Source organism: Equus przewalskii, chromosome 19, assembly GCF_037783145.1.
Source record: "Equus przewalskii isolate Varuska chromosome 19, EquPr2, whole genome shotgun sequence".
In the NCBI taxonomy this organism is placed as follows: domain Eukaryota; kingdom Metazoa; phylum Chordata; class Mammalia; order Perissodactyla; family Equidae; genus Equus; species Equus przewalskii.
This window is the reverse complement of record NC_091849.1, coordinates 2,425,118-2,448,185: the sequence shown is the minus strand read 5'-3', so window position 1 is coordinate 2,448,185 and position 23,068 is coordinate 2,425,118. Positions and strand designations below refer to the sequence as shown.

General features: G+C 53.7%; 2 protein-coding genes across 2 annotated transcripts in view; one reads left to right on the top strand and one right to left on the bottom strand.

Moving 5' to 3' along the window:
• The window catches only part of GMDS (GDP-mannose 4,6-dehydratase), a 649,017-nt gene extending 640,183 nt beyond the window's left edge, over positions 1-8,834 (top strand). The window contains exons 10-11 of the mRNA XM_070583962.1: positions 8,098-8,166; positions 8,432-8,834. Coding sequence (XP_070440063.1) covers positions 8,098-8,166; positions 8,432-8,494 — 132 coding nt within the window. The 3' untranslated portion in view covers positions 8,495-8,834. The remainder of the gene's footprint in view (positions 1-8,097; positions 8,167-8,431) is intronic.
• A 9,729-nt stretch (positions 8,835-18,563) lies between these two features.
• Positions 18,564-22,464, bottom strand: FOXC1 (forkhead box C1). The gene has a single exon (XM_070583961.1). The coding sequence runs from the start codon at positions 21,973-21,975 to the stop codon at positions 20,329-20,331; it is 1,647 nt and encodes a 548-aa protein (XP_070440062.1). The 5' UTR covers positions 21,976-22,464; the 3' UTR covers positions 18,564-20,328.
• Between the last annotated feature and the right edge of the window lie 604 nt (positions 22,465-23,068).

Here is a 23,068-nt window from a genome sequence, read left to right as displayed (position 1 = left end):
ATAACCACTGGTCTCATTTCTATCACCATCAATTAGATTGCCTGTTCTAGAACTTCATGTCCATTGAATCATTCAGCAAATACTCTTCTCTGTCTGTCTCTTTCATTCAGCATTAGAGTGTGTTGATACTCCCATGTGTTGATATCATCATTATTATTTAGAGATCTCTTTGCCACTCAAATTAATGGAGCATAAAATATATTGTTTACAGTACTTTCCTGGGGGGTTTGTCCTACTGAGCGTTGTACATGCTGGACTAAGAACCAGGAATCCTGGCTTCTAGTCCAAAATTCTACCACGAGATGACTTTGTGACATTAATCAAGTTATTTGGTTAAAATATCTCTATAGATGGTTCAAGCATAGGATTCTTTCCCTCATGGAGATACAAAAGATAGAATGCCAGGTAAGCCTGTAGTATAGACACCTAATAGCCAAGTCAGTCTCTCTAGTAACCATGATAATAGGAGACCAAACGAATGATAAATAAAATCACAGAAGACCTACAGATTCATGATTCACCTTAATACTTATCTTTTCTCCACGCCTCTCAAAAACATTGCTCAAAAATGTCACAGTAGTTGTCTTAAAATTTCCTCAAATATAAAGTCCCCAGAGAAACAACCAAAAAGCAAGAATTTTTATGTGGTCAGCTGCTTGGTTAGTCTTAGAGTTTCTTGGGAAGTTACTGAGGGAGGCTGGCTCTGTGGCCGACTGGTTAAGTTTGCATGCTCCACTTCAGCTGCCCGGGTTCACCAGTTTGAATCCTGGGTGCAGACACGGCACCACTCTTCAAGCCATGCTGAGGCGGTGTCCCACATAGCAGAACTAGAATGACTTACAACTACGATGTACAACTATATTACTGGGGCTTTGGGGAGAAAAAAAAAAAAAAGAGGAAGATTGGCAATAGATGTTAGCTCAGGGCCAATCTTCCTCAACAACAACAACAAAAAAGTTACTGAGGAAACAAATGTTTGAGTGACCATATGACTATACATTTGCATGATGCTGTCATGTCATTTCTATTTTGGTTAGAGAGAAGGATAGATGGATGGATAGAAGGGAGGGAGGAAGGAGAGGAGGGAGGGAGGAAGGAAAAATTATTGAAGTGAGGTTACTTGAATTTGAGTGACCTAATGTAGTATGCAAGTTGAGAAAAACTCCAAAGGAAAAAATATCCCATCTGTATTATGGAGGCATTCATATTATTTACAATATTCTACGTACTAATGTTCAAAGCAGGGCAGGGGCTATATTTCTTAGGGGTGCAGTAGATTTCTAAACGAACAAGCTTAGGGAAACTCGCCTTCACTGTGTGCGATTAGGGGTCACCTGTGTCCTGAGTCAGCCTCCCAGGATGAGACGGTGCATTCCCTCTGAGTACAGGCTGAAGAGAGGCCGAGCGACAGAGCTGGGCTGCCACCACACAGACACCCGGTGCGGTGCTTTCATCCCCAGGCAAGAGTCACTGAGACAGATACAAAATCTCCTGAGCTGCATTTTGAACGTCCGGAGGTTTACTTAGCTGATGTATGTAAAGTGCTGTGAGGGTGGAAAGTACTAAGTGGCAAAAGAAAAGCAGCCTGGCCTCGTGCTCCAGAGTGCCGCTTGCCAATTAGGTCACAGCAATCTTTAATCAGTCCACTTAAAGGTGCTTTATCTCCTTCTGGGGGTTTGTGTCACCTCTTACTAGCATGGGTGAATCTAACACCCTAGGTCCAGTTATTAACAGTAACCAGTAATTTCCGATGAAGGTGGTGCTGGCTTGAAAGCCTGGAATGCTGAGGTCACTAACAGCCTTATCTCCCTTTCATTAACTGTCCCTGTGTGACAGCTGTGAGTCAGCCCCCGGACCTGCTGGTTAGAGCGAAGATCAGTGAAGAAGTCAGAATCAGGAGGGCTCTGGCAACAGTGCTTAATCTCGCTTTCCCGGGGCTGATACTCCTGTACGCACAGGGATCCAGGAATAAAGCTAACAAGAAAAATTCACCCTGTGATTACAATTATTGAGGTAGAACAGGTACAGAAAGATATAGTCCCTCATAAAGTGTGTGATGCAAGACCACATCTTCAAAATCTTACTTGCGTATTTTATTTAAAACAACCTATTAAATACCCACCTACGAATAGATAGCTCCCCAAAAGCTACCGGGCACGGCTTCTGAGAAGCAGCTCATGGCCAGGGAAAGAAGCTGGCTTCAGCGTGGCAGAAGTTGTATGGAGTATGCGTGTCCATTCCAAAAGGAGAATGGACCACTGTCCTTGGCCCTACATGCTTCAAACATGGCTGCCTGAAAGGACTTCATCCAAAATATTTTTCAAAACTCTATTTAGAAGGAAATTAACGTGTGTAAGTCCTGTGTTTCCCTTACATAATTGTGTTGTCTGTGTGTCTTACGGAGCTCTTTTTGCCTAACTAAATTTCTCTTTTTATGTGAACCATATTTTAAAAATAAAAATGAAAAAAGATGCATCTATATGTAGGTTGCACTATAAATGCAATCAATTGGATTCTCCCTTTATAAAGTAAGTTCTTCTTTTTAACCACCTTAGGCTTTATTTACAAGGGGACGCACAGGGAAGACAGTGTCCTCATTCACTTTCCAGGAAAGCTCTACCATGCTAGGTAGACATTTTCATTAGCGTCTGGGGCGTATATGTAGCTGGATGTATTTCTTTCCCTTTGTTTAGTAGCTCTTAATAGCTGCTGATTCCAAATGACAAATTCTACCAGTCGAAAATAAGTGGTCCCTAGCCCAGAAAAATGGGATCAGTGATGGGTCACAGGATCCTTGAGACCCCCTTAGGCACCATCCAGGAGGTCGGGATGGCACATCCCGAGTCCTAACTGAGGGGGCTCATGTGCGAGGCCACCAGCAGAGGTGACAGTGATGACGGTGTCAGGGCTTGGCTGGGGTTTCAGTCCAGGGTCCATGTGCGGTGCCCCGTTCCAGTTGCCTCCCAGCAGCCTCTGCCTGGGGAATGAGGACAGAGACGCAGTGCAGGGCCCGCTCACTCTGTTTCACTCCCTTTGCCGCTTTATCTCCGCTGTCATTATGCTCCTGTGAGCCGGTGCTGACTGACTCAATTTCCCTGCGGTTGAGCCCAGGCATTGTTTGGGCTCGGCCGGCGCTCTGTCAGCCCTGCTGATGGACAGTCCCACTGAGTCCAGCTTCCTGAGCAGACGAGACGCCCGCTGTTTTCTTCTTGTCTCTTATCACCCCTTGTCATTAAAGGAGAGACCTGGCTTCAGCTTCAATTTGTGCTGATATACAGCAGTAAAAAGGAAGAGAGAGGGGAAATGTTCATGACCGTTTTTTAAGCCATTGCACTTTTTACTGCTCTGAGATTCGCTCCCTCTTTGGAAACGCTTAAATCAAAGAATATATTTGTGAGCATATAAGAGTTTAAACTGCCAGATAAAAGACAGGCTATACTGCAGACTTTCTGGGGGAACTTTCAGGATTCATTTTTGTTTTTTTCAATTTTACTGACTCTTAGCTGAATATCTTGAATCTTGGCTGGGATATTCTGTGCAACTTTAAAGCTTTTTCTGTTTTACTGAAGTTTGTTTTATTTTTTGTGTTTTTTTTAGCAGTTCTGCCTTTCCAAAAAGAAGCATTTCCCCAAGAGTAAAGCTTTCCTGCTCACTCTCCATTAGCATAAAGTTAGATCAAGCACCAGAATCATTGGCATTCTTGTATTCCCCTGGAACCTGAGTTATTTCTCAATTTGGCTTTTTTAAGAAAAGTGGAAGGAAAGAACTGAATATTGAGTGCCACTCACGGCTCCATATCTTACATTCTTGAAGATGTTTAACCAGAGTTTTCAGTCTTGGTTTTCCTTATTAACATGCCCTATCTATACATCTTCTGCTTATTTATAGCACTCAAGAGTCAATTTCTTTCAATATGCACATTAGAAATTTAACAACATCCTCCCAAAAGAGCTCATACTCTTAATATATTTCTCCACCTAAACAGATGTCCTTTGTAAACCTTACAAGCAGACCTGTTGAGAAAACATGGTATCCAACAAATAATTTGAAATGAATATTAAAATTTTCCCAATGCAACCTCAGTGAAAGAGGTCGAAAAAGAAATGAGACTGTGAACTTTGAAAAGATATGGGATACAATCTGTCTAAGAGCATCCCCACAATGCTTTTAGGGGAGGTGGGCAGCCATCAGAGGGATTGAACGTGTTAAATAATTACCAAAATAAAATAAGATTCGGGGAAGGAAAGACAATGAACCAGTATAATTTAAAGATGTACCGTTATCTCGATGGAGATGAAAAGGTACCTAGGAGATTTGAGGAAGGGTAACTATAGTTAGAGAAAAGATAATGGTCTCTACTTTTCTGGATTTCATGTTAACTACTGTGGCCTCAGGAACTGGCTTAATGACTTTTCCAGGATTTGGTCTGGCTCTTTATCAGTTCACTATAACAAGCACATAAGCCAGGAAAGCCTGAAAAATTGCTGCAGCAAAACATACCCTCCTCCTGTGTGCTGCGTGCTGTTCTGACCATTGGCATTGGGACTGGAGGGTCTCTGCCTGGACAGAGCAGTTAGAAGACAGCTCCGAGAGGCCAAATGAGTCGGCGGTAGTCAGGGCGTTCGAGAAAAATGAGGGGGGCTCTAGGCATCTGGACATGTACATGTTCTCTCTGCACATGCTGCTTTGCTGCTATAAAATGCTCAGCTAAACCTAATTGAATTTGACAATAATAAATCACATGTTGAAACCGTATAGCTCACCTAAGGAACAGCAATGGAAACGGTGAAGACACCAGAAGCCAGAGTTCAGGAAATGTCATATTCACAGAGAAATGCTTTAAATTTTTCTCAGAGCTTTACTGTCTCTTTTTTAAAGAAAAGTTCCAGACCACCCAGTACACAAAGTCCGTTTTGGAAACTGTACATGTAATCAGCTCTTTAATTCAGCTTTGGCCCCCATTGTCATACTATAGCTCTAAGCTTATAAACAAGGAAGGAATGGAACTGTCACAAAAGAAAAGAGCAAAGCAGATGAACTCTCTTCTCTCCGTCCTTAGGAGCAGATCACACCCTAGTGGAGGGGCCTAGTGAAATGTGAAAGCAAAATATACTGTGGCCCCACTCCCCCCACCCCTGCTCCACACAGTCCTGTGTGCAGAGCAGTTCCTGAGGTCCCTGTGGGACACAGCTCCCAGGGCCTCATCCCTCTGAAGGCCAGCAGAAGCCTTGCTTACAGAAACCTTTCCACGTCCTTGCTGTCACTGCAGAGCCTGTGCACGCCCATGCCAAGTCGTCCCCACACCACCATCTAATTACACGTGTGCCCCAAACCATGCCAACTAAACCGTTTACTGTATCTTTCCTCTAAAGGACACAACAGGGGGAAGTGAGGACGTCCTTCAGGAGGAGTTAAGTGTAGAACAAGCTGGGGTGTCCCTACTCTTCCCCTGAAAGCTGACTGGGGCGCGGTGTGAGGACTCATCTAGATGTTTGCTCAGTAGCAGCTGGCCTAGCAGAGAGCCACTGCTTTGTTTTGAGGGAACCTCATCCTTTTCCTTCACAAGGTCTCCTGGTCTAATTAAATTTGAGGGAGACAGAGCCTTGGCAGAAGGTTCAAGTAAGCTGCTAGACTGGAATGTAGGAGTTGGGCTCAAAACTAAATTGGGAAGTTTAACTGGGTGCGTCTCTGGTTTCAATGAAATACTTTTACAGCGTATGGTAGCAATGTCTGTTTCTAAGCTTTTGAAAACCATTTTTCTTATTCCTTAATTGTAGTTCCCTAGTTGTTTTTATATTATGAGCTACTTGTAGAAAAATACAGGAAACATAATTACAATACAAAGCTCCCTTTCCCAAGCCTACTGAGATCATTTGAAGCCAAGCTGGGTTTTAGGGTTTTGCTAACCATAAGTTCAAAGCCAGGAATTGCATCCTCTGCAGTGCCGGTTGATTTACAGCAAGTGTTATGTGATTAGACAATCACCGTGTTTCTTCAGGCTGTGTAACGGCCATAGAAATGAGAGGGCTGTGTCGCTCAGGACGCCACATTTCACAGTTCCCTCTGGGGAAACGATGAATATCTTTGTGTGATTCGTCTACTAAAATAGAAGTATTGTAGAAGTATATACAAGCTTATTTAGGGAAAGGAAAGAGAAATAATTAGTTTCCAGCTCCACTAGCATTGTGTTAATTGCTGATTATTAATTTTTGTATCCTACTTTTACAGAAGAATCTGTATATGGACTTTTAGGGCCAGGAGAAATAACTTGTTTTACTATTATTAACACTCTGGAGAGGAAGTCAGTACTTCAGTGTATTGTGACATGCACAGCCTTTGGGAGCTGGATTTATTCAAACCTGGAAAGTCATGGTGGCTGATTGAGAACGAGAGTTGTCGAGTGTACTCTGTCAGAGGACACTTTCAGGCAAGCAGTGCAGACGTTCGGAATAGCATCCAGCACCCTTTGGTCCGGAAGCTTAGCAGTGAAGCGCGGCACGGAGGCTACCATGCAGAGCAGGGCCTGCCCAGGCCCTCACTCGGTTCTCATCCTGAGTCTACAGTGAACTCGCTGCCTATGCCTGCCACCTTTCAGGCCATCTGAAGAAGATTCGTGAGGAAGGCTTTCACCTGCAGCCTGATTATCTGTTACTTTTACTTGATGTTACTGGTTTCAGGTTATTCTTTAATATTGTACGGAGCTAAAATAGTGTCTTAATGGGATATAGTGTTTAGAGATGGGCTGTTTTCACATTGCCTCCACATTCTTCTGTTTTGATGACGTTTATCTTGGGGACTATTTGATGAATACATTAGTATATGGACAATGTTTATCTCACCCCCAAAATAGTCTATTTCAAAGTATTTTTCTTTCCTTTTACTTCCTTCCTTCTTCCTCCCTTCCTCTTTTTTTTTTGCAAAACATCTTGAAATTCTCACCTCAGTTTTCTTCTAAATCAGTTTTCAGAGAGCTGTAATAAGAAATTGGTGAGTGAGGGCTGAGATGCAGGATTAATTTATTCTCCCGTAGTTTTCTTTTAGCCAGTTTTCCTTCCAAAGAGGTCTCTTAAATGGATGGAAACTCTCCCAAAGCCCCCGTGTGTTCTCAGTTCCCTCCCTGAATTGCTAAAGCTGAGCAGCAGGCTCCACCGGAGTCACTGGGTCCTTTTCTGTATTCTGATAAGGCCCTGTCGGATGGGTTAAGAGACTCCGGGTCAAACGGCTGGCAGCCCAGCCCGCCAGAGGGCGGGGGGCTCGTTCGTGCGGGCGGGCGGGGAGCGCGGGCCTGCTCTTCAGAGCAGCGCTTTCACACTGCTGCTTGCTCACTAGTGGGTGTGAGATGCAGCAAGTGGGTCGAGAGCGGCGCATTCTGGGCATGGACTGGGACAGTAGGAGAGGAAACCCTCTGTGCAGCCCACTGAACGGCGCGGGGAGGACTGCGTGGGGAGACTTCAGTTTCGTTTCAGGAGCATGTAGGTGTGCGGATGGCACCGTGGACGGCCTGTCTCTGCCCTGGGTCGGAAAAGCTCCAGCCGCCGCCCAGGAAGAACTGCGCCGGCTGCGGGCCTGGAGCTAGACCGGCGTCCTCGCGCCGAGAGCAGGCCCCCGGACGCGCCCCCGGGGCTGGCGGCGCCGGGCAGAGGCGGCGCGGCGGCCGCCCTGCGCGGGCGAGGAGCTGGGGCGGGCAGGGGCGCCGGTGACTTACTCGCTTCTCCTCTTGCCTGAGAAGTGCGGCAATTCGAAACAGTTCTCACAGAAGCGTCCCTGACAACTTAATGTACTTAAAAAAAAAAAAACAAAGCCATTAAGCGTCCATGGGACGCTGTGGAGGGCGGGGTGGATGGGAGGAGGTGGCTGGGCGAGTTGGGGACGGGATCGGGATCGCGGTCTTGGTCCTCACTGGCCTGTGCAGCGCGTTCTGAAACGCGACCTTCCCAAGATTGACGGCTCCGGAGCCAGGACCCAACATGCCCGGCGGGGACCAAAAGACGGAGACGGGGAGCCCCGTGCACCCACAGCAGCGAGAGTGGGGGTCCCCGCGACTCGGGACCCCGCACCCCGACCCACGTCTGCTTTATCTCCCTCTCTACCCCGCAGGACTTTCTGCAAGGAGATTGCACCAAAGCGAAACAGAAGCTGAACTGGAAGCCCCGGGTCGCTTTTGATGTAAGTGTCTTTCTGTGGTGGCAGCTGCCGGCCGGGCCGGGCGGACCAGCGGGAGGGGCCGGGCCAGGCAGGGCGGTGGGCACTTGGGCAGCAGCTCCAGGCCCCGCCCGCCCGGCGCCCGAGGTGCCCAAAGCCGGGCGACGAGCAGGCAGGGCGGAGGGGGGATGCCGAGGCCTCTCCAGGGCCCACACAGGGGTGGGAGTGTCACCAGCAGAGAGGGGCAGAGACTCCTCCTTCACCGCCCACCCCATGTCTCCGGTCCCAGGAGCTGGTGAGGGAGATGGTGGATGCCGACGTGGAGCTCATGAGGAACAACCCCAACGCCTGAGTGCCGCCGGCCCCGTGGTCCCCGCGTGGAGCCTGCCGGTGCAGGGCTGCAGGCGTGATGCTGGGAGGGAGGCGAATCCCGCCGGTGCCCTGCGAACCTCGCCCCCTCTCCCTCCAGCAAGATCCGGGCGGCCGAGGTTTGTAGCAGCCGGGACGTGGCACTCTGGGGTTCGGCCCAGTTTCCTTTTGTCGAGGCCTCTTCTGAATGGTTTTCTGAGATCAAGATGTTTTGATCACATATTCACCTTACTCATAATTATGTCATCAGACAACTCAAATTGTGGGGCTTTCAAATGGTTTTTCTCTTTTCTTATTAAAAATGGCCTTTCTATGAACCAGCATTAACAGAGTCAATGTGGATGTTTTCTCCAAGTTATAAAAGCAGCTATGAGGGCCCCAAAACAAAAACACCAAGTCCATGCCCTGGAGTGCAATAACCTCCTTCAGGCCCCCTTCCCTTTTCAGAGAGCCCCTACTGGCAGACCCTTGCCAGGCCTGAGCCTGGCCTTGCTGAAGGGTCCTCCTAAGTCTCTGCCAGGGACATTTCTTTCCCCTCCTGGTGACAATAAGCCACTCTATGGCAGATCTGGAAACCCAGTTCTGCAGAAAGTGGGCATTCACACCCCCTCCAGTATCTGCTGACTATAATTAGAACCCACGGGGCTCCTAACATCTCAGAAGAAGGCTTGAGAAATAGAGAGGGGTTAGAAGAAACTTGACAGTAAGTGAATGTTGTTGGAATGTGAAACACCAAAGCCCCTGGGTCACCCAGGTCTCTGAGCCTCTGCCTGTCCTGTGGTCTAGAGCTTACACACAGTATTTACTTCCAGCCTTTTCTCACTACTAGATCACTTTTAAATCTAATTTTGATTTAGTCATTCAACCAGTTTATATTAAGTGCCTAATAAATGCCAGACACTGTGCACTTGAACTACATCAGGGTTAATTAGAAATTATAATAAAGAGGTCTGAGCCCCACCCGTCTGGCAGCATTGAGTGCATCATCGAGGTGGCCTGGCTTTGCAGGCAGGTGTGTGCTGCTGAGCCATGTACGGTGTATCTGCACAGCTCAAGGCAGGTATACACAGACGTATGGAACTCACGAGCAGCAAGCAGGGATTTGTGTAGAGGTGTGTCCCTCTGCGTGAAACACAGTATTCTCCCCTAGAACAAATTAGGTCAGGGCTCTTCTCCCCGCACTCCCCTCCAAGGAAAATAAAATGAAACTTTATAGCAAATGGAATTCCAGCCTTTGCACATGTTCATGTGAGCGCGGGTGAACTATTTCTGATGTCTTCACCGGCAGGTTTATGATCTGAGGGAGGACCCAGGCTCCAACGGCTGGCGGTAGAAAGAGGGCTCTTTGTGTGGCTGCCCAAGTTGCTGTGAAAGCATGCTGGCCATGCAGCCTCGGCTTCGGTGGAGCAGAACTGGGCGGCCTTAGCCAGCCCACCCTGTTCTCAAAAGCTGCCCCGGACAGGCCTTCTCCCAATCGGGATGCTGCTAATTGGAAACAGATGGTCCCTGGAAGGCTGGGCCTCCAGGACTAGGCGGGTTGGGGGGCAAACACACATACACTCACAAATACATACACACAGACTCAAATACACACATCCAAACACTCACAAATACACACCTACAAATATGCCATCTCATACACTGTCACACACACACACTCACAAACACTTGTAAACACAACTCAAATCCGCTGTCACAAACATACTCTCACAAATCTCACAAATCAACACATTCACACACATTCCCTTCAGCCTTGACCCTGATGGACAGGCACCTTCTCCTCCTCTGACCCCCGAACCCTCCACCTAATCCCACACCCAGGCTTGGAGGCCATTCAAGGAAGCTTCAGGCTTGCAGTGGCCCCATTTAATTCAGCATTTTGTGGCTTGGTAGCAGAAAGCCATAATAAGCACCTCAGAAAGGACCAGGAGAGATTCGAGGCAGGGGTTTAACGGGACTCCACTGGAGCCATAATGTTAAACGATTCTTCTCAAAATGGGCTGGAGCATCAGTTTTTGAAGGAAACTAAGAAAGTATTTTGGTTGCAATCTTCTCTCTATTCCCGTGCCCTCAACTGGGGGACAGGAGGACGGGCAGTCGGCTTCCCGGCCTGTGTGTATTGAAAAAGAGAACAGGTTTGCTTGAGTATTCCTGTGCTGTGAATTTCATTTGGACATCCTTCAAGGCAATTCTTATTAAAGGATTTCTTCTATCTTAAATCTCAACTCAATTTCAGTGAATTAATTTTCCCTTTTTTTCCTGCTCTGCCATCTTTGGCTATTCATTTTAGGTGTGATTAAAAAAAAACGTAAAAGATATTTTAAGTAAAAATTAAGAAAGTTAAACTTTCAGAACACTCAAATATAAGAGCAAAACAGTCAAATCGCACATTTGTGCCCCAGATGAGCAACAAGGTGCATGGATTCCTGGGCCACCCAGCCACGTCACTTGTCATCAGACCTGCCTGCCAGTCTCTGTGGTGGGCTGTGTCTGCTGCCCTTTTTCTGTAAGGAAATACAGCAGCTCCGACCTGCTTGACAGACCTGTGGCCCCTCTGCAGCCGTTTGGGGAGGAAGGCAGGCAGCAGGCTGCAGGGCCTGGAAGCGAAGCCCGAAGTGCTTCCACAGAGAATGCCCCAGCAAGAGGGCTCCTTCGAAACGCGACTTCAGGCCTCAGGACTGTGTGCCAGTAAACTAGTGCAGACATTGCTTCAGGCTCCTCTTCATCTCCTTTAATCTCCCTTACCAACAACCACCAGCGAGATGCCATAGGAGCCCTCGCCGTCGGAGGGTCGGCTGCTGGCGAATGAGACCTTCCCAGTGTTATTAAAGCTTGCAGCAGGAGGCAACACTTTAAAATTTAATTTCAGAATAACCTTAAACACATTTACAAATAACTTTCTAAGCCCCAAGAAAAAGCCTCAAAGCACCCCAGGCACCTTGTTCTTCTCTGGGAATTCCAGCCGCGCATTAGCTTTAAGACGTATCCCAGTAAGTCCACTTCACTTTATCTATTTTCCCCAACCCGCGCGGCAGCCTCGCGCGGCCGGTGGATGGCATGGGGCATCGTGCGGAGAGCTCCCGCCCGGAATGTACAAGAAAATAGGGTCTGCGTGTGTGTGGACGTGTCTTACAAACAGCTCTACATGTCCCAACACGCTACCAGCACCTCTCCAAAAAACTGTAGGTTTTAATCACTGGAGATGCCAAGACTCTTCACAAACAACAGCGACAAGTGGGACACGAAACCGCTCTGGGAGCGGGCCCACCCTCCGCAGTCGGGGGTTTCCCGCTATCTGCAGTGTCCTTTTCGAACACACAGGGTCTGGGCCCCATTTCTCCCGGGGGTCCGAGGGCGCAGGCTGCCCTGCCCCAAGCACGCCCGGAGCCGAGGCCTCCCCCGTGCACACCCTGGACGCCCCGAGCACATCTTCAGGCGGTGTACCACCAGGATTATGACCTGCCACTGGATCTTGAGCCACTTCGCTGTCCTGAGCCTGCGAGGCCGCCAATGCCCCACGAGACCCCAGCTGCGGGGCTCCCCGCCGGCCGCCCGCGTGCGCTCTAGCCCCGGAGACCTTCCCCTGCCCGCGTTACCACCACCGCGACTGCAGGGCCCCACGCACCCTCGCCGTCCCTCGGCGGGAGCGTCTCCGCTGGGAGGCCGACGACCGCGGCCTGACCTCAGGTCCGCCGCCTACTCCCCGGCTCCCGCCCTTCCTCCAGGGTCAGGGGTCACACACAGCGGACGCCCCGCTCCCAGCTGCCCCTTTTGATCTCCGAATTCGGGGCCCGAGGTGCCCGCCTGTGTGCGCGCGCCGAGCGTGTAAGGCCACTGGCCCTGGGACCACTCTGCTGCTGTGCTGAAGAGCCCCGACGGCCGATGCGGAGGCCTAGGCGGGCCCGCGGGCCGGCTCACTCGCTCTGAGACCTCGGGCGAGGCTCGAAATCTCCGGGCTTCCACGCTTCGGCCAGCGCCGAGGGGCCGGCTCAGGGGACCGCGGACCGCGGGGGACTGAGCGGCGCCGCGCGCGTGCGCATGCGCCGGCCGCGAGTTCCACGCCCAGGCCGGGCCGGCTGGGCCCCGCGCACGTGTCCGGGCCTGGAGCTGTGGGGGTAATGGACACTGCCGCGAAGAAGACACCGTCCACGGCCGCAGCCCTGGCCTCGCCAGTGCGCCGGGGCGCTCAGCAGCCCAGACCCCGAACGCGAGAGCGGGCGGGTTGGTGAACTGGGCGAGGCAACTGAAGCTGGGACTTCCCCGACGCCGCCACTCCGAGGGGAGGCGTGGGCCTGGGCCGGCCCGGGAGGAAGCCGCAGGGTCCGGGGCTTGGGCTGCCGTGGCGGGCCGCGGGCGAGGGAATGTGTATTTGGAAGGGGTCAGGACCTCGGCTGGAGTCTGGCTTTTTATGGCGAGGAAGCCGCCTGGGAAAGGCCTTCTGCCGAGGCTTCTCCGTTGTGCCACTTCTCCCCGGCAGCGCCAGAGAGGGAGGGAGGGCTTGTCCCGGTGGCACCGCGGGGCCCCTGGCTCCAGGGACCCTTTCCTGGGGACCGAGGAGCCAGCCACAAATGCAGAGTAATGTCTAATGTCACACTTAGTGTCAATCATCCCCTTGCCCTGCCGGCCGTTCCGTGGGCCCGGAGCTGGAGCTGCAGTGGGGGCGCAGGAAGCGCCCGCGGGGACCCGGGCTGGTCACCCGGATCGTGGGCCCCTCGAGTGATCCCTGGGAATTTCTAGCACCCAAACAGCCCGGACTCTGGAAATGACGGCCGGGCCTCCTCCCGGCTCTGCCCGGACACTTGGGGAGGGCCGAGGCTCAGCGGCACCCTCCCGCCCCGGGTTAGCCCGCAGTCCTCCTCTCGCTGTGACCCCAGCGGCCGGCTGCGAGGCCCTGCCATTGTCCGCGTGTCCTTCGTGGGTGATAAAAATCCTCTTCGGAACCGCAAGGAAGCCCCCGGCCCCGCGGCCGGCTGCGACCCGCGCGTGAACCCTGACGCTGTGCGCACCAGGCCGACCTGGGGGACCGCCGCGCCCCCTCCCCCACCCCTGCAGGCTCCGCGCGCCGGGCTCCAGGGACAGACCTCTGGGGCCTCCAGGACCCTCCCTGTGCACAGTCGAGGACGCCAACTTTGCTCAACTCGGAGGACAGAGTTTTCGTTTTCCTCCACTGGCAGATTTTTAAGAATCCGACTGCCGCTTAAACACGTGCTCCCCACCCTCGTCCTGTTTGCACATCTGTAGCCATTAACGAGACCCCGGCACAGCCTCCGGACCAATGACCTGCTTTCATACTGAAGGAAATGCGGAGGCCTTAAGAGTTAATGGCGCTAAATGTGTTGGTTTTCCTGCTTTTTCCCTGGTGTAAGTAATGGGGGAGGGAAGGTGTCTGCTCAATCGCTCTCTCTTGTCTCTCGATCTAAATCGTCCTCAAACCCCTACAGCAAACCCCCTCTATGCCCCAATGTCGAGCTCTGAGTCCCCGCAAAGCCACTTGCTACGGCCTCCTGTGTGTCCCTGGGTCCTGCCTGGGGTCCCACCACACAGGTGAATCGAGAGGCCCCCCCCCCCGCCCCCCGCCCCCCGCCCCCCGCCCCCCGGTCCTGGCTGCCTGCCCACTGCTCACTCCCAGGGCTCACAAATTGCATGCCCATGTCCACCCAAGCAGCACCAGGATGTGTTGATTTAGGGGGCAAATGAGCAGCCCACCCAGCCTCCTTCCTGGGAGCGACCTGCTGGGACAGCTAGGGGAAGACGATGGGCAGCTTACCCCAAATGACCATGACCGGCAGTGCTGACCAGCCGGCTTGGAGGAACCCCAGGGCAGACCAGACAAAGAAGACGCTCTTTGGGAGAAGATAGAAAGGCACCATCAGGAAGAGCAAGAAGCCTAGGGAAGTGCCCTGAGGCTTTCAGGTGACACTCCAGACCCCAGGTGGGGAGATGCTGAGCAGGAAGCAATGCCAGGCCCTCTCTCAGGACCATGCAGACCTGGTCGCTCTCCTCTCAGGACGGTTCTTCGCTGGGAGCTCCGTCCTTCTCTCCTGTCTGGAAGACAGGCCCACACCTATATGCAAGGAAATTCCAGATCCCACTGCATCCCCTATAATATGCTCAATATGCTGCAAATTTCAAATCAGTGAGGGAAAAAATCAAGTAAACAACACACACGAAAATAATATAAAACAGAGGGTTTCTTTGGAGCCAGGGTAAGAGGAAAAGGAGCACAACAAAGGTCTTAAGTTGGGCCTTATGCTCTCTATGCCATATTTTGGTTTCCAATAAGGCGGACATGGTACATTTTGCTCAATTTTCCACTCCTAATCACATTGAGAACGTTGTGGAGAAGCAGCTTTCATTCTCCGGAATGGATGTTGGAGCTGGAATTCATTTAATTAAGTATTGCTCTTTTCCCAACTGGACTCGGACCCGAACCCTGCCAGTCCTGCTCCCATGTGGCCCCAGGTCTGTCTGAGACCTAGGCGCAAGCTCTGGGTCCCGGGGCATCTGGTCCATCCCCAGAGGGCTCAGCACCTGGGCTTGTGGGCCACCAGGGAGGCAGCCCAAGCTGGGGGGAGGGGGGCATCCACGAGAAACTGTGGGGCCCCAAAGCCTTCTGCGGGGGCCTGGGAGGAAGAGGGGTGGGAGAAAGAAAGTGACAAAGAGTGGGACAGAGGGATACAGACACAAAGACACGCAGAATTTAATGATTATGTTGGATTCATACTCAAAAAGGGGGAGATGAAGTAAAGAGCGTATCAAGCCTCAAAAGTTCCAGTTTTGAATATAGAACCAAACATCAAAGGAAGACCCTCTTTACGTGCCAGTGAAAATGCCATTAATAAAAACTCTTTGCTAGGAACCTCTTGGCCTTTTTTATAAATTGAAATAGGAACTTTTAGAAAAGTGGGGTTTCTGAGGCTGGCATTTAGGGCTCTATAGCAAATCCACTGTCTGAGTCAATTAGCTTTGCTTGCTGGGAGCTTGCCTGAGCTCTGGGCTTCCTCCTCCTCTGCTCCTCCCTTCCCCCACAACTTGGTGGGGTACGCACTCAACATGTGCCTTGGTCCCTTTTCTCCCCGCCTCCCCCAAAGCTCCCTGCTTGGCTAAAGAATGGCTGCCCGCACAGAATCCCAGCGGTCCTGCCTGGCCAGCTTTATGACATGGCCACCATCAATCTTGCCCCTAACTCGACATTTGTTTATGAGCCAGTGGGAAGGGCTAATGGCTTCATGAACAGCTCTTCGAAGTGAGTCCAGAGAGGTGTAAAGAGAAGGCCTTTCCACACCAGGCAGGACTCAGGGACAGGAACAGGGCTCAGAGACAAACGGGGCCCTCTCCCGGAGCTCCAAAATGTGAGGTAAGGGTAGAAGAAAACTGCCACTCCAACCAGCCTCGCTTCCGGTGCCACTAACAGCGGGGAGCACGCTGGTCAGGATGTCCCGGGCCTGGCCTCTTTGGGGTTTTGCACCATTAAGAACACATCTAATGGCCCGCCACCTTAAAAACTGAGACCCTCCGAAGGAGATAGGATGGGAGAAAAAAAGTCCTATGTCCCTTCATCACCTATCAAAGTTGGGGGAGCCAATAGGGCTATAAGGCACTCTTGTTTCCTGACCCTTGTTTCTGACCTGGCAGGAAACAGCCAAGAGCTTACAGGCCACCAGCACAATCGAGCTTTATTCTCCTGCAAACATCGATTATTAACGACACACACTGTGTGGAATGATAAATTGTAAAATGCATGCTTGTTTGCATGCAGTCTGGTGAAAAGGCCTGCTAACTACTCAACCTGGGAAAACAGCACGCCTTCCTACCACACGTGCAATACGCCAAATGCGAGTTTTTACATGGCATGTAACATGCTGGCATTGACTTGCTCATGGTATTAATTGCTAAGAAAATAAATGCACCTACTGCTGCATAAAGGACAAAATGCTTATTATCCTACAGCTTTCTACAGAGGCTGATTTCAAAGTGAGCCGAGCCCCCGGCTGGGTCCTGCCTGGTGTCGCAGGCTGATTTCAAAATGTACCGTCTATTCCTTAAAATACCAAGGAGCTTTTCTTAGACTATCTTACAGAATAATTATCCTTACTGCTGAAAAAGCACAAATCAAACGTTCAAACCACTGGGAATAAGCAGTTGTCCCAGATCAGGTAAGGCTGGCAGGAGTTGGGTTTTCTTAAATTGGATATGAGAATCCAAAAGCAAACGTAGTGATGGTAGGAAACATTACCCAAGTGGTCTTACAAATCAGACTAATGAGCAGAACTTCTGACCTTCCACTTAAACATAGCTTCTGAACTATTTTACGCAACTTGTACAGAAATAACTACTTTCTCAAACATGTATAACACAAACAACTTCCTAGACATACATGACTTTCATGCCTAATTTTCAAATGTTGGAATCAAAAAGGGCAAAAATGATTGTTAAGAAGCTTCTTCCGAGCAAAGCCATAAACACTCGCAGGACCTGCGCCGAGGGGCTCCTCCGGGCCGCAGAAGCCCAAGCACCGCACTCAGACCCGGGTCCTGCTCCAGCCACAGGGACTCAGGACACGGGACGGAAGAGCAAGGGACGCCCGCAGCCACCTCGGCATCCTGGCATGTCGTGAGGAGCGCCGAGCCGGTGCTTTCCCTCGCCAGGCTCCCCCCTCCTCGGCCCGCCCGCTCCAGGCAGGCCGAGTGCGCTCCCTCGGGGCGCGGGCCCGGGCCGCCCCTCCCGGGCCCGGCCTCTCTCGCGTGCAGCCCACGCCTCCAAGCAGAGGCCGGAGGAGACGCAGAGGGTCGCGGGCACATGCACCCAGACCCTGCCGAACCTGTGCCCGCCTGCACGCCTCTCGCGCCCATGAGGCCGAGGACTCCCGCGCGGCCACCGCCGAGTGATCTGTGGCTGGGGGAGCCGACCTCCCATGCCGCGGGCGCGAGGACGCGGCCCCGCCGGAGGCCGCCTGGGGCCCGCGCTGGCCCGGGCAGGTCCGGCGAGGCAGGCGGCTGAGGGCGGGAGCGGGGCGCCCTGTCCCCGGGAGCCAGGGAGGGCCTGCGACCTTTTCACCCAGGCTGAGCGCCTCGCCGCACGTGCGTTTTGGAGACAAAGCGGAGAGCGAGCAGCATAACTGGGAGCACGGCTCCGGGGACGCGAGGAGGAGATGCGGGGCCGGCTGCGTCCCCGCGGCTCCTCCGGGCTCGGCGACCCTCGCGCACCCCCTGCCCCCTGCGCACTTTGCCACTTCCCATCAGCGCGGCGTCCGAGCACCCACGACCTGACCTGAGACTAGTCCATCACTCCTCACAGAGGTCTCCTTGGACTCCGTCTTCTCCCCAGACAACTGCCTTCGTGAGGAGGCCGCGGCGGGGAGTGCACTCGGGGCAGGGGGCGCGGCGAGCGGGCGGGCGGGGTCGGCGCGGGACAGGAGCTCCGAACGCCACCGGCAGCCGCCCGGCCGCGGCGGGCAATTACGGCCGACCAGCTGCGGAGCGGCCGGGCCAGAGCCGCGTCCCCGCTGACTCGCAGGGCCCAGCGGCAGAGAAACGCCCAGCCGCAAAGCTGGGGCGGGGGGTTGGGGTGCGGCACGGACAAGGTCTACACTCGCCACCCCCCATCCCCAAACGCCGAGGCAGGCAAGTGGAGAAAGGTACTGTCTTGGGCTACCCGAGCCACCCCGCCTCGGAATCGGCCACCCCGTCTGGGAGGACAGGGCCGGTGGCCACCTGCTGCTGCTTCCCTTCGGGGCCTAGACAGCCCAGAACCGGCCACCGGGCCCTTTGTCCGCAAATCCCGGCTCCACGCTCGGCTCCTAAAGTGCACCAAAGCGCAAACTGTACAAGGTTTGTCAGTGGACTCTCCCTTCACGCCCGCCCAAAGGGGTAACCCGAGGAGGCTTGCGGCAGCCCGGACCAGGGCGCGACAGCCGGCGAGGTCCAAAGGCAGCAGCAGCGCAGGCCCGACCTGCCTGCGCCCGCACACCCGCCTGCGCCGCCGCCAGCTTCCCGGCCCTTCGGGAGGCTCTGAGCGAGGAGACCAAGCAAATCAGAGGCCACGTAAGGCAGTTTTTGACTGAAATGAGAGCGTATTTATTTGCAGCAATCCTTCAACAGTGATCAAATTTTGACAACAAGCAACAGCAATTACTGCTAAGTGTTGCCTCTAGATAGGAGCGGCAGATAGCAGGAAACTGTATTATCTCGAAAACAAACTGAAAGGCCCTGAACGTCTGTAATCAAATCGCCATCTCCCCAAAGTCTGATTGACAGGGCTGATCACCCTCAGATAATGAATTTATTACATTTCCTGGGTTATTTACAAAGGGGGGAGGGCCAATCCGGATTGCCCCCTAGGTCTAACTGCAAATTAACAAGAGAAATGGGATTCAAAGAAACCGCCCTAGACCACAATGTTCTGTGCTTCTCTCCTTCTTGTTATTGCTGTAAATCTTTTTCAAAAAAATAATTGTTCTACAAACATATCTTCTAAAATGGTTTCCCAAAGATTAAATATCCCTTTCCAACCCACAGTATATTTTTTTAAAAAAATCAATCCTTCTACGTAACAAATGAAGGACTGTAAATGTGGATGAGTTATATACATACATTTAAAAACTGGTTTATTTTTCCTCTTACAAAGGAGTGAAATTAGTAGGAAAAAATCTCTCCAGCATTTGGCTTCCTGGGATGTAGAATACACATCACAATATTTTATGGTACACAAACTAAATCCGTCTGTGTATTTCTGGAGGCACATCCACATCTGTCCACACAGGTATCACTGTGGTGGGACCCGTGCTGATTCATGGGCTTAAAATTTCCAAATCATGTTCATCCTGTCATTACTGATAAAATGTATTTGTGAATATCCCCACTCAGATCTGTTTAGCAAAATATCTTTTTACTAGCCACAAAGCAAGCTGACTATATAGTACATTTTGCAGAAGATGCTGCAGGAAAACAATCTAAATGAAAAGGCAGTTTTAGGTGAAATTTGATAAGGAATAGAGGGTTTCTCCATTATTTCAGAGATTTGGGAGAACAGGTAATTTCTAGTGTTTTCATCTCTGAGCTTTTTTTTCTTATAATAAGCCTGTATTAAAGTATGCAGACATATAGGTCTCATTCAAATGAATGGTAATTTATTAATAAACAAACAATGAATATGTTCAACAAAAAGAAAGAAAAGATGATAGAATAAGATTAATACAGTTTCCCTTTTTATAAGGAGAAAAAAAGCACAATTTAAAGTTTCAGGCAATTTAACGTCAGGTTTTGGAAACACTTTCCGGCGTTTGGTCCACGACATCCAACTACAAATTAAAAATAAATTACTATGTTGCAATTTACATTTTAAAACAAGTCCATGAATAAAAAGAAAGCGATTTTCATATACGGGGACTTTCCCCCTCCTTTCAACATAGGATAAAATACTATCTTACAGTGAGAGGCGGAGGAGGGCGCAGGGCAGGGGTGAGGAGTGGAGGGGAGGAGAAAAGCGTGCTGAGAAGCAAGAAGAAACTTACGTGTTATCTGGAGTAACACTGTCCTTTAATAAACCATGACTTTGCTGTCTCTGTACAAAATAGTTTACAGTTTTGTTTATTTAGATAAGGCAAAGTGGAGGTGGCTCTGTGAATTAATCTTTTAAGAAAATAGTTTTCTTTGTGCTGGTGAGTTGAATTTTTGGAGGGATTCTGTTCGCTGGTTTGGTGAATGTTTTCAAGCTTTTTTAAATTGGATTTTTTTGGTTTCGATTTTGCACTGATGGTTCTTTTGGCTGTTCCTGCTTTGGAGTTCGATTCCGTTCGGCTTTGAGGGGGCAGGAGTGTCAAAACTTGCTGCAGTCGTAGACGAAAGCTCCGGACGCGCGGTACAGAGGCTGGCTGGGAGGGAAGGCCATCTGACAGCTACTGCTCCCGTTCACCGGGGAGTTGTTCAAGCCGACCCTCTGTGACTCGAACATCTCCCGCACCGAGTGGAAGTTCTGCTGCTGGCCCGGGTAGCCCGCGGCCGCCGCCGCCGCCGCCGCGCTCGCCAAGTGGCCCAGGTCTCCGCCCGCCTGGTTGAGGTACCACGAGGTGAGGCGGCCTTGGTGGGCCGCAGGGTGGTGGCCGGCGTCCTGGCCGCCGCCGCCGCCGTGACTCAGGGACGAGGAGCTGCTGCTGGTGACCGGGGGCAGAGAGTAGTCTGGCAGGGGTTCGTCCACAGCGGAGCCGCCGGCGCCCCCCGGCGCGCCCTGCAAGTGGCCGCCGCGCTCCCCGGCCGCGTACAGGCTCATGGCCTGCAGGTTGCAGTGGTAGGTCCCCGCGCCCCCCGCGCCGCCGCCGCCGCCGCCGCCCCCGCCCGAGCTGCCGGCGCTGGAGCTCTGGCTGCAGGGGGAGCTGTAGAGGGAGCTGTGGCCCGGCGAGTAGGCGCCCAGCGCCAGAGGGGGTGCGATGCCGGCGCGCGAGGACCCGGCCGCCGAGGCCAGGAGGCCGGAGCCGAGCTCCGCGGCCGCGCCCTGCGGCGACCCCCGCAGCGACGTCATGATGTTGTCCACGCTGAAGCCCTGGCTGTGGTGCGGCGGCGGCGCGGGCTGCGCGGGCGGCGGCGGGGGCGCGGACTCCGCGCCGTCCAGGCTCAGCGGCCGCGCCGACGGCAGGCTGCCCGGTGGGCTGCTCCCGCTCGACAGGCTGCTGCTGCTGCTGTCGGGGCTTTCGATTTTGGGCACGGCGGCGGCGCTGCCGCTGCCCAGGGCGGCGGCCGGGGACAGGGGCTGGGGCGGCGAGGGGCACGTACCGTTCTCGGTCTTGATGTCCTGGATGCGCACGGGCGGCGGCTGCGGGCCGGGCGCGGCGCCGTCGGCCGGCTCGGGCGGCGCGGGCGGGGGCTGGCGGCCGGGCGGCGGCGGCGGCGGCTCCTTCAGGTGCAGCCGATCCTTCTCCTCCTTGTCCTTCACCGCGTCCTTCTTCTTGAAGCGCCGCCGCCGCCGCAGGAAGCTGCCGTTCTCGAACATGTTGTACGAGTCCGGGTCCAGCGTCCAGTAGCTGCCTTTGCCCGGCTTCTTGTCGTCGCGGGGCACCTTGACGAAGCACTCGTTGAGCGACAGGTTGTGGCGGATGCTGTTCTGCCAGCCCTGCTTATTGTCCCGGTAGAAAGGGAAGCGGTCCATGATGAACTGGTAGATGCCGTTGAGGGTGATCTTCTTGTCCGGGGCGTTCTGGATGGCCATGGTGATGAGCGCGATGTAGCTGTAGGGCGGCTTCACCATGTCCTTGGGCTGCGGCTGCGGCGTGTAGGGCCCGTAGGCGCGGGCCATGCCGCCCGGGTACTGCTCGGCGTGCGCCGGGTGCGAGTACACGCTCATGGGGGCCGGCATGGCGGTGTAGCCGCCCCCGGCCGCCGCCGCCGCCGCGCGGTAGTAGCTCTGCTCGCCGCCGAGGTAGGGCACCACTCCCAAGGAGTTGGGGCTGGACACGGAGTAGCGCGCCTGCATGGCCCCCGCTCGCCGCCGCCGCCCCGCGCCGCCCGCCGCCCCCCACCCTCGCTCAGGCCGGCCGCGCCGGCCGCCCAGTCCGAGTCCGGGCCTCTCCGCGCTGCCGCCGGGCCGCCGCGCTGCGTCCGGCTCGGCCGCCGCTGCCGCCTCCCTGCGCCGCCGGCCGCGCGCGGCCTCCCCCTGCGCTGTCTCGGGCTCCGGGGGCGCCTCTGGCCACTTCGGGGCCCTCGCCGGCCGCCGAGGAGGTCGGTGCTGGGGGAGAGGGCCTCGGAGGAACTCGCGGAGCAACTTCCAGGCGAGAACGGGGAAAAAAGAGCCCAAACTACAAAACAAGAAGGCGCCCTTCTCGCCACACCGCCTGCGCCTTCCAGGAGACTCTGCCCCGCGCCGCCGGCGGAGGCGGCCAAATAACCAGGACGGGGGGGCGCGCGCCGGCCGCCTTCCCGGGCCCCGCGTCACCTTTTTTTCAGTCTCGCGCGCGCCGGCCGCTTAAGGAAGCATTGGGAAAACTTCTGAACTTTTGAGCATCCGTCACCCAGGCGAGGACTTTTTTACGCAGTTACATTTTTTCCGGGCGGCGGAGCCCCGCCCCACCACGGCAGCAGCAGCCAATGGGAGGCGAGAACCGCCTCTGAATGAGCCGGAGGCCGAACCCGGCCGGCCCGCGCCCCGCCGCGGAGGACCGCGGGGCTGACCACACGCGCGCCGGCCGGCGGGGCCCGAGCCCGCGCCGCTGCCCGCGCTCGGCCTGTGCCCGCATTCGGTTCTCCTCCTACATCCCACCGCCCGCCCTGGGCGCCAGCCGCTGTCTCCCACCCCGGGCCCTCCGCACGGACGTCCATTGTTCCCGCAGACTTCCTGGGTCCTCCTGGGCCCCACGCAGACCCTTCCTCCGTCCGCCGCTCCGAAGATGTCACCGAGTCCTCGAGCCCCAACTCGCCCTACCTCTCTCCCATTCTTGGGCGGATCTGGCGGCTCCAGAGCCGGGATTTCCCGGGCCTTTCCTCCCCTCCGCCTTTCCCCCTCACCTTTCCTCTCTCCCCGCCTCTCCCTTCCCTCCAGATCGCCAGTCTCACTCGGGTCACAGACGTCT

Coding starts and splice junctions, on each gene's coding strand:
- FOXC1 (XM_070583961.1), bottom strand. CDS start 21,975: ATGCAGGCGCGCTACTCCGTGTCCAGCCCCAACTCCTTGGGAGTGGTG.